We start from the raw sequence: 9,295 nt of genomic DNA, 5'->3' as shown, positions 1-9,295 counted from the left end.
AGAAGAAGTCAAATAAGTCAATTGTTGACGGACGGACGGACGACGGACGCCACGGTATGGCATAAAGGACGTAAATTTGTACGGGACAACATATCAAAAATGGAACTTTGTTGTTAAAATAATGAATTAGAAGATGAATATTAATTTACCCTATATACAAACTTTGACTATATATCTACTTTAATTCATATTTTAATGTCATTTTCGAAGCGCTGTACAGTATTCTTAGTGTATTTTGGATGTATGTATAAACTTCAGCTCTCAAAATCTCAGATATCTGTCTGTCGGCCATCAAAATCTGCATAATATCATATATTCAGAAGGTCCACGACACGGTCCATTATAAGATATGCACAAATCTGACACGACACCGGTAGTCAACCTTTCATTGTAAACTTCCGGTCTATCCAACGTGAAGCCGGTTACAAGGTTAAAAGAGTTACAATATTGACTCCTCAGGTGCATATAGGCCTAGTGCTCGGACACAATGAGTCTCTGCATAAGAAAAACTGTGCATTTTCTTGGTGCATTTGTCAAACTGTCTAGAACGGTAGCATTATCGAAAACAAGCAATAAGCATGTGTCATACGTTTTCAGCAAAAGTGTCCATACCGGGGACAATGCTGATGCTGATCTGGAGAACAGATTACTGGAACAGTGGTGCTGTGGTGTTGGACACTTTGGGAAACTGAAACTGAATATCCCGTTTGATACACACGTGTCCTGTCTAGATCCCCAGCTGTATCCTGAAATGAATAAAGTTATTATAAAAATGGTGTATACTGGTGCAGAAATCCCATCGAAAGATGATCGACATGAGTTTTTATCGGGCTTAACAAAGATGTACGAATTGAAATTTGACACCCACCACAGTATGTGTCCAGAAGAAATCACTGTTGACGGGCGATTCAAGGCAGCAAGACTACCAATTCTGTGTCAATGTAATATACCAGTTAAATTTGGTAAGAAATGCATTTAAGTACGCCTCTTCCTATTGTATGCTTCTTTCATAGTGGCATCACAAGGACATCATTAATAATTAGTAATTAGACAACCATGAATCACAAATGGATCATATACAGTTGTCTCCTGACATACACATTCGTTTATACCCAGCATTTTCAGATAATAAAGAGAGCTTGTTTTTTTTATTTGAATTGTCTCCCCTTTTACTATAAAACCTATCGGTTTTTACAAAGAAAATGTAAGACATCAAGAAAAATGTTTATATAATTGCACTTTAAGTTTTTAACAAAATTTGAATAAGCATACTGTTATACTACGTAATCTATATACATAATAATTTATAAAATACATGGACTTCTGTGTTTCAGATTTGGATGTAAACTGCAGCACGGGTAAAGCTGTTATACAGGGGATGGAGAGCGACAGTATCAATGTGAAGGCTAGGTCATGTACCTTTATTAGTACCAAGGTATAATATAATTCCTGTTCATGAGGGTGGTGGGTAGGGGACAATATGACCCTACATACTGTGCTTGTAAAAATAGAGTAAGTAAAGTGAAATCCTACCTTGACAGAAAAAGAAATAAATATTTTCTAAGTTTCATTAGAAATGGTGCCTTGTACATGTACATAATTGCACAAGTACACAATGGAAAACAACAATGCTACTTTCATCAAGTTTTCAATTAAGCCCTTTGTACAACTGTCATATTAATTAACATTCTTGATTTCTGTTTCAGAGTGGTTCTGTTTCAGCTGAGTGTGATGATGGCGACCTTGTCTGTCAGAATCTTCTCCAAGGAAACATCAACCTCAATGCTAAAGGCAATTCAGTGTGTATAAAAATCATAGCATTTGCATAGAAAAACCAATAATGGAGTCCATAAAGTACTGAATAGATTTTAACCAAATATGGTCAGAAACATCCATGGTGGAAGGGGAACAGATTTTGCATAAGTGGTGGCTTTGACCCCCCTGGGGCTAGAGGGGCAGAGCCCAATAGGAGAAATAGAAGGAAATCCTTGAAATTGCTACTTGTCACAAAGTACTAAATGGATTGGAACCAAATTTGCCCAGAAACATTTTTAGGAGAAGGGGAAGAGATTTTGCATTAATGGTGACACTGACCTCCCTTTGGCCAGAGGAGGCGGATCCAATAGGGTAAATAGAACAAATCTTTAAATTGCTACTCATCACAAAGTACTGAATGGATTTGAACCAAATTTGGTCAGAAACATTCCGAGGGGAAAGGAAACAGATTTTGCATAAACGGTGACACTGAACCCACTGGGGCCAGAGGGTTGGGGCGTAAAAGAGGAAATTGAGGTAAATCCTTTAAATCACTACTTGTCACAAAGTCCTGAATGGATTTGAACCAAATTTGGTCAGAAACTTCCTTGGGGAAAGGGGAACAGATCTTGCATAAATGGTGACTGACCACCCTGGGGCAAGATGAGTGGGGCCCAATAGGGTAAATAGAGGTAAATCCTTTCAATACCTACTTGTCCTGAATGACTTAATGGATTTTGAAGAGATTTAGGCAGAAGCATTAATGGGCAAAGGAGATCTTATGTTATATAAATGGATGATATGGGTACCTTGGGACTGGAGTGAGAGGGAGTAAGAAGGGAAATGTTGCAAACAAAAACAAAAAAAACTCTAAATTCCATCTCCTTGATGAATGACTAGATTTGGTCCATATTTGGTTTAAACCATAGTTGATAGATTCATAAAAAAGGTCGAAAAATAGTTGTACATTTTGTAATGTAACTTGAAAAATGTTACGTTCATTGCTGAAATATCCAGGTGAGCTATGCAGGTCATCTGGGCCTCTTGTTTACAGAGCTGTAACAGTGTTTACTTTTTATTTTCAGAGCATATTAACAGATAGACTTCAGGGAACCAAGATCATGTGTTTAACAGAGAAAGGCAGTATCACCTGCTCATCTGTGTACTGTAGTAGGGCAGAATTTACCAGTCACCATGGAAACATTAAACTAACTAACTGTCACGCAGATACACACGTTACAGTTCCAGAGGGAAACTTAACAATAGGTTTGTATAGGGATTTGATATTAACCCAATATGTAACTTAAATCATATTTTTGTTTTTATATCTATAGGTGTGGAAAACATATTCATAGAACTATGATAATCTTTTTAAATTGCCTGAAATGATTGATTATGAGGAAATTTTGTGGTACATGCACTCTAGCTGTCATCTTTTACAGATTCATTAGAAGGGAATTTGAATGCTGATGTTCAGAAAGGATCATCTGATATATTTATAACGAGGCCAGAGAAAGTTATGGTGAAATCTGAAACAGGTAAATAATTCCAGCAAAAAGCAAGTCAAGAAATTATTATCTATCTAGCTAAAGTAGGGAAAGCACAAAACCCAAACCATTCAGGTAATAAGTGACACAGAGAACTTGCTATTCCATGTTCACATTTGTCTAAAAATTATGATCACATTAATCATGCTGTGTCGGAGTTCATGAACTTAAAACATGATGGATGTGAAGATTCCATTACCATGTACTGCAATAAGAAAGGCTTATGTTTACCAGTTATCATCTGCATCATCACAGACAATTTCAGTCATCACAGCAAAATAAAGTAAAATATGTTTGTTTCAGGTAATGTAAGTATAAGAGTAGACAAGACCATAAACTCTGAATTTGAGCTACAAGGTAAAACAGTAGAAGTTGATGACACACTGGAATTCAAAGAGGAGAGCACAACAGAAAGAAATCAAAAGAAACTTGTAAAAGGTAAGTGGGAAATTCAGGTCGGTCATTCCATGTCACTGACATCACATTACTACTAAAACTTTTGAATATCACAATTTTTCTCGGGATTAATATACATGCATGTACATGTATTGCGGGTCATTTTCCTGCTCGCGAAGAAGTTTGGGGTATACTGACTGTTGAATCGAGTTGTTTGTCAGGATTTTCATGTTAACTTTTCAAATCTGATGGTGGATGTAATCATATACACTAAAGTTATTTTTGGATATAGCATTTATGCCATATTCAGTAATTATCGTAGTTTGGACAACTCAGTTTTTTTACATTTTGTGAAATATCACTGATGTGTATAGTCATCACACCCAGAAGTTCTTCTGTGTCCATTTTGTTTTTAGATCCACATATTTCTGTTGCAGTTTGCCTCTTTAACAATGATAGTAAACTTGTTCGGACAACTCCTTCTACAATAGATTTTATCCAAACATTTCCTAATTTCACTGATATACTTTCTTTTGATCTGTGTATTTTTGCTTGTCCAGTCTACTCTTTCAACCATTTTCATCCAAACTGAACTTATGTAGTCAGTACACTTGCACTAAAATTCCATAGTAGTGCTTACTGCTTTGTATCAGTAAGTGTCTTGTGTAATCAATTGGAATCAGCGTGGATTGAGGGATAGGAGTGTTGTCCAGCCATCCTAGCTAGTCACAGTTCAAGTCTTAATCAACAAGTGTTAAGGGTATAGATTGGGAATTAGGGTGGATTGTGTAGCAGGGGTATTATAGTCAGACAGTTCTAGTTTCAAACTTATCATACAATTTTTATATGAGTCCCGTCTGTTTGCAGGTTGTATGAATGGAAGCCAGGCTATGATATCTGTGGAAACCTCAGAAGGATGTGTACAGGTTAAACAACAGGACTGGTTCCAGTCCCTTAATCTCAAGTTCCAGTCTGGATAATGTATCGGACAATTAACAGTATTAAATCATGTTAAATTAGAATAAAACTTTTCTTATTTGTTTGAAATTTAAGAATGTGCTATTTCATGCTATCTCTATACTGGTACTGACATTTGTGATTTTGTGTATCTTAAAAGTTTGGTTCCTCAAATATGGTGTTCTGATGTTTTATATTCCCACTTAAAAAGTTTAATAGCATTGTCTGTCCACTCTCATATAGATATGATCATTTTCGGGCAATGTGTAACACTCTCAATAGGGTCACCATGACTTTTTTGATTGACATAAAAACTAAATTTCACATAAATACAGGTTTTCAATGCATAGCTAAGCCAATTTGTAAATTTGTAATGCTCTTTATAACATAACCAATGCCTCCCTACCCCCCCCCCCCCCCCCCCCCCCCCCCCAATATATAAAACTTCTGAGAGAGCCTTCACAAAATAACACATTTATTGTATAACAAAGCATTAACTCATATCCTGATGAAATATGCAACGATAGCTTCTGTGCTGATTGAGTTGTGTCACATGGTCAACAGGGTACATGCCTGTGAGCTCAAATCTCTCTGTGAAACTCAACTGTCACTTTTGATCAAATCCTATCTTAATGTGATGATGATACATTTCAGGTAATTTTCTTCATATAGAATGAACATGGATTTTTCAAGATAGTTTCCATGAAACAGGAATATATCTATGCCCATTATTACCCCCTCTCATGTGCACTATAGCCATAGTGATACATGACCAGTTTGATAAAGACAGACACTTTGTACACAGGTTTCTGTCCAATATGGATGGAATATTAAATCCAATTGAAGCTGTAACTTCCTGGGTCAACTAAAGATATCCCTGAATGGCGTTGGAGTTTCTGAACCGATTCCCTGCATTTCCCGGAGTCCCTGAAAATCAGTGATGTTCATTTAGTTTCAAAATGTACATAACATGCTTGAAGACTCAAACACTGTAATTCACTTTGAAGATTATTATAGATTCTTCTTTTGAATTACATCATCATAACTACATTAAAACATTTTATAAATGAAATTCAGATATTTTTCTTATCTTAAGGCAAAAGGTGCAGGATTATCCCTATTTCCTATCTTGATAATTAGGTTCTTCAACTTCAAATTTGTGATAAAATCCCAGGGCCCGTACATGCCACCTTGTGGATAATAAGATGACAGTTATAAATCCTGATCCTTACCAGATAAAAGGATTTGTGCAACAGTAGAGCAGTAAAACTAACTGATTTAGATGTTATCCCTCTAGACACATACCTGTCTAAAAGTTGGTGATTTAATGTGTCCTGAACCAAGCAGCTTACTATGAGCATTTTATTTTAATTCACAGCTCAAGATAATGTATATTTGTAGCAGAACCCTTGTGTCTTAAATGTGGGATAGATAACTTACTTCCAGGACAAGTTTAATGTGAGCTTTCACTTTGGCAACATCCTTGCTCGTCTTTTCAACTTGATCATTTAGTCTGGCTGTCTTTTTACCAATGAATCTGAGAGCTTCATCCATTTTAAACTCCACAAAAAATCCAAAGCCGACACTGACATATATTCTGGAAGCATCTGGTCTGCAGTTCAGAAAACTGTGTCATAGTTAACGAGCGTTCACACATGATGACAAAAGTGTAAGAATTCCAATTTCTAGAGATTTACTCTGTCAATCAATTACTGCAGAGTAATAACTTTATAATCATGTACGTATCACGCAGGAATACATGTGACATGTCCATATTTATAAAGTTGAAAACAAAATTTGCACGTGTACAAAAGTTAATAAACAAACATGCAAGCAAATGATTTCAATTCTTAAAGTATACTTACTTATCTGTATGTCTAGAATATTAAAATTATAATGAATTTGAGCTTTTTGGTGTCTAGGATATATGTCTTATTCTAGATTTAAACTAGAACTTAGCACTAACTGATTTGGATGTTGTTCCTCTAGACCCATATCAGTTAGTGATTGAATGTGTCCTGAACAAGTAGATTCTTGATTCTATATTTCAATCAAGGGGGAGATAATCTAGTAATCAATTTAACTAAGCAATTCTAAACAAAAAAATTCGGGTCTAGTGGCCAGCCTAGTCACAGTATGGCATTCTGCTCTACAATCTACCAGAGTTATTTCCCTTTGGTACACACTACATTTGTATTTACAGTACAGGGATAAGCTTGATAGATGACGGAGGTCAACAATGACTATGGATACTAACATACATTTCTTGGAAAAAAGACCGTAACATTTAACAGAATAAATGAAACCTTTTTAAACACGTTATACTTACACATTTGCTTGTACATAAAAGTTACAGCCAATATCAACTTTTGTCTTCAGTTCATCTTTTGTATAATCTGTATCCTGTAGATAAACAGGTAAATAAGATCAGTATATGTACTGCTGCAATAATTGAATAAACCAACAAAAGATTAAAAAAAACAGTAATTTACATTAATAATTATTACTATTGAATAAGTCATTTCTGTATGTCACTGTTGTTACAATCTACAGGTATATGTTAAGTTGACCACCAAGACAATCATGATCAGATCTTACCTGAATTCTTTCTATAACTGTCTTCAACTGCAGATATTCTGCAATCTGTCCATAGAGTTTATCTTGTTCTTCTAATAATTTCCTGAAGGTAACAATTTAACAAATGTTTAAGTTAATGTCTTTTACAAAAGGCAAAAGTGTGTTAACCCTTTTTTTTGTGAGGATAAGATTTCCATGAAGGTGTCATTATTGAACATTTCCTAGCTAAAAATAGGCCCCACAATTCCATGCCAAATCAGACTTGGCAGAACTAAAAAAAAAGTTCAGGCCCCTGTACATCAAATGTAGGTGCAAGTTCAATTAGACATTCAGAATAAATGACATCCATACATTGCTTGATAAATGGATCATTTATGAATCAAACATATACATCTCACCAAACTTCATAAGACAGCACTAAAACAGAATGGAAAGACGTGTAGCAGAAGTTGATAGGGCTGAGTAATGGCCAGGTAGCTCAGATGGTTAGAATGTCCATCCAATATATGAAAGTTCTGGATTTTGAGGTTGTTACATTTTCACTCTCCTGTTACATTTGGCTCCCATCTGAATGCCGACGGAAGGTGGTATAGGGTCTTGTATGTGTCTTGGTGATGGAAGACTTTATTGAATAAGGGAGGAATGTTGCGGAACTGGACTGGGCTGCAAGTGAACGCTAATATGGTTGCTCATCTAGAGTTCGGGTTAGGGATAGATTCCTTGACCTCTGGCTTACTAGTATTGTAGCAGAACTGGAATGGGTCTATCATCAGCGAACAGATAGCTCAGTGGTAGAGTGTCCGTCTAGAGTTCGGAGGGTCCCTGGTTCGAACCCGGGTCTGGCTGCTACATTTTCTCCTTCTCCTGTTACATAATTGGCGAGCTTGCCTATCCTTGTTTAAAGCATTGGAAGTTTGCTTAGCAAGGGGATATCCGAACTTGTGGTCTTGGGGGGTGAAGACTTGAAAAAAAGGAGGGAGGAATGTAGCGGAACTGGACTGGGTCGATCATCGGTGACCAGGTAGCTTAGTGGTAGAGTGTCCGTCTAGAGTTCGGAGGGTCCCGGGTTCAAACCCCGGTCTGGCTGCCACATTTTCTCCTTTTCCTGTTACAGTTTTACCCTCAATCAGGGGCCGCGGTGGCCGAGTGGTTAAGGTGTCCCGACATTTTAACACTAGCCCTCCACCTCTGGGTTGCGAGTTCGAAACCTACGTGGGGCAGTTGCCAGGTACTGACCGTAGGCCGGTGGTTTTTCTCCGGGTACTCTGGCTTTCCTCCACCTCCAAAACCTGGCACGTCCTTAAATGACCCTGGCTGTTAATAGGACGTTAAACAAAAACAAACAAACCAAAAACCCTCAATCAATTCAGCTGAAGATTAGGGGTGTATTGGCATTATTGCGGCTAGTATGTTACCGGTGTTAGTATCAGAGTCTAGTCTCATGTTATAAAAATTAGCCAGAAATAATCAACATATATCTTTTATATTATGAGACTAGAACATACACAATATTTAGTCATACATATATATCAGTGTGTCCCCACCTTCGGGATCACAGTCGTTAGGCAATCAATAATCTGGACATGCCTAGTACAAGTTTCCACTCTGGACACAAGACTTGGATGAGAACTGACCAGTTCATCAGTTTGCTCTGTCAGATTCTCGCAGGTGATCGGGTCCCAGTGTCTGCGCGCACAGGGGCTTGGCACGATTTTATAAATGATAGTCCATACATATGTATTATACTCACTATAATACATATATTTATATGGACTATCATTTATAATATCGTGCCAAGCCCCTGTGTCTGCGCGGGTGCATTTAAATCATTTTGGCGCAATGAATGTGCAATTATTTTCAAAAACAAAATCTATGAAATAGATTAACGGTAGTAATTCAATGTCCTGCATTATTTTTCTACCTCAAATCTTCTCGAAGAGTTTCATTCAGAAAGGTTTCATACGCTAGCACTTTCTCCGGAATGGTGCTGCTCATGTTTCACGTTTGTTTATTAGAACACGCGCACTTGTTCCGGTAAACTTTCACGACATTGAACTTTGTAC

The 9,295-nt window shown here is 37.0% G+C and overlaps 2 protein-coding genes and 1 non-coding gene across 3 annotated transcripts; 2 read left to right on the top strand and 1 right to left on the bottom strand.

Moving 5' to 3' along the window:
* Positions 1 to 384: 384 nt before the first annotated feature.
* Positions 385 to 4,843, top strand: LOC117331357 (protein FAM185A-like). The gene is made up of 7 exons (XM_033890044.1): positions 385 to 962; positions 1,335 to 1,435; positions 1,707 to 1,799; positions 2,841 to 3,021; positions 3,198 to 3,293; positions 3,606 to 3,740; positions 4,566 to 4,843. The coding sequence occupies exons 1-7, from the start codon at positions 488 to 490 to the stop codon at positions 4,676 to 4,678; spliced, it is 1,194 nt and encodes a 397-aa protein (XP_033745935.1). The 5' UTR covers positions 385 to 487; the 3' UTR covers positions 4,679 to 4,843.
* A 270-nt stretch (positions 4,844 to 5,113) lies between these two features.
* On the bottom strand, positions 5,114 to 9,269 carry LOC117331356 (protein UXT homolog). The gene is made up of 5 exons (XM_033890043.1): positions 9,154 to 9,269; positions 7,254 to 7,335; positions 6,985 to 7,058; positions 6,096 to 6,267; positions 5,114 to 5,582 (listed from the first exon to the last, which is right to left on the bottom strand). The coding sequence occupies exons 1-5, from the start codon at positions 9,225 to 9,227 to the stop codon at positions 5,517 to 5,519; spliced, it is 468 nt and encodes a 155-aa protein (XP_033745934.1). The 5' UTR covers positions 9,228 to 9,269; the 3' UTR covers positions 5,114 to 5,516.
* Trnas-aga lies at positions 8,248 to 8,319 on the top strand. The gene has a single exon. It is a non-coding gene; the product is annotated as a tRNA-Ser (tRNA).
* Positions 9,270 to 9,295: the final 26 nt, after the last annotated feature.

Source organism: Pecten maximus, chromosome 7, assembly GCF_902652985.1.
Source record: "Pecten maximus chromosome 7, xPecMax1.1, whole genome shotgun sequence".
In the NCBI taxonomy this organism is placed as follows: Eukaryota; Metazoa; Mollusca; class Bivalvia; order Pectinida; family Pectinidae; genus Pecten; species Pecten maximus.
This window is presented reverse-complemented; position numbering and strand designations above follow the sequence as displayed.

Coding starts and splice junctions, on each gene's coding strand:
- LOC117331356 (XM_033890043.1), bottom strand. CDS start 9,227: ATGAGCAGCACCATTCCGGAGAAAGTGCTAGCGTATGAAACCTTTCTG. Junction 7,059..7,253: donor CAGTTATAGAAAGAATTCAG/GTAAGATCTGAT, acceptor GTTTATCTACAG/GATACAGATTATACAAAAGA. Junction 6,268..6,984: donor TTTTATGTACAAGCAAATGT/GTAAGTATAACG, acceptor TCTGAACTGCAG/ACCAGATGCTTCCAGAATAT.
- LOC117331357 (XM_033890044.1), top strand. CDS start 488: ATGAGTCTCTGCATAAGAAAAACTGTGCATTTTCTTGGTGCATTTGTC. Junction 963..1,334: donor TAATATACCAGTTAAATTTG/GTAAGAAATGCA, acceptor TCTGTGTTTCAG/ATTTGGATGTAAACTGCAGC. Junction 1,800..2,840: donor TCAATGCTAAAGGCAATTCA/GTGTGTATAAAA, acceptor TTTTATTTTCAG/AGCATATTAACAGATAGACT.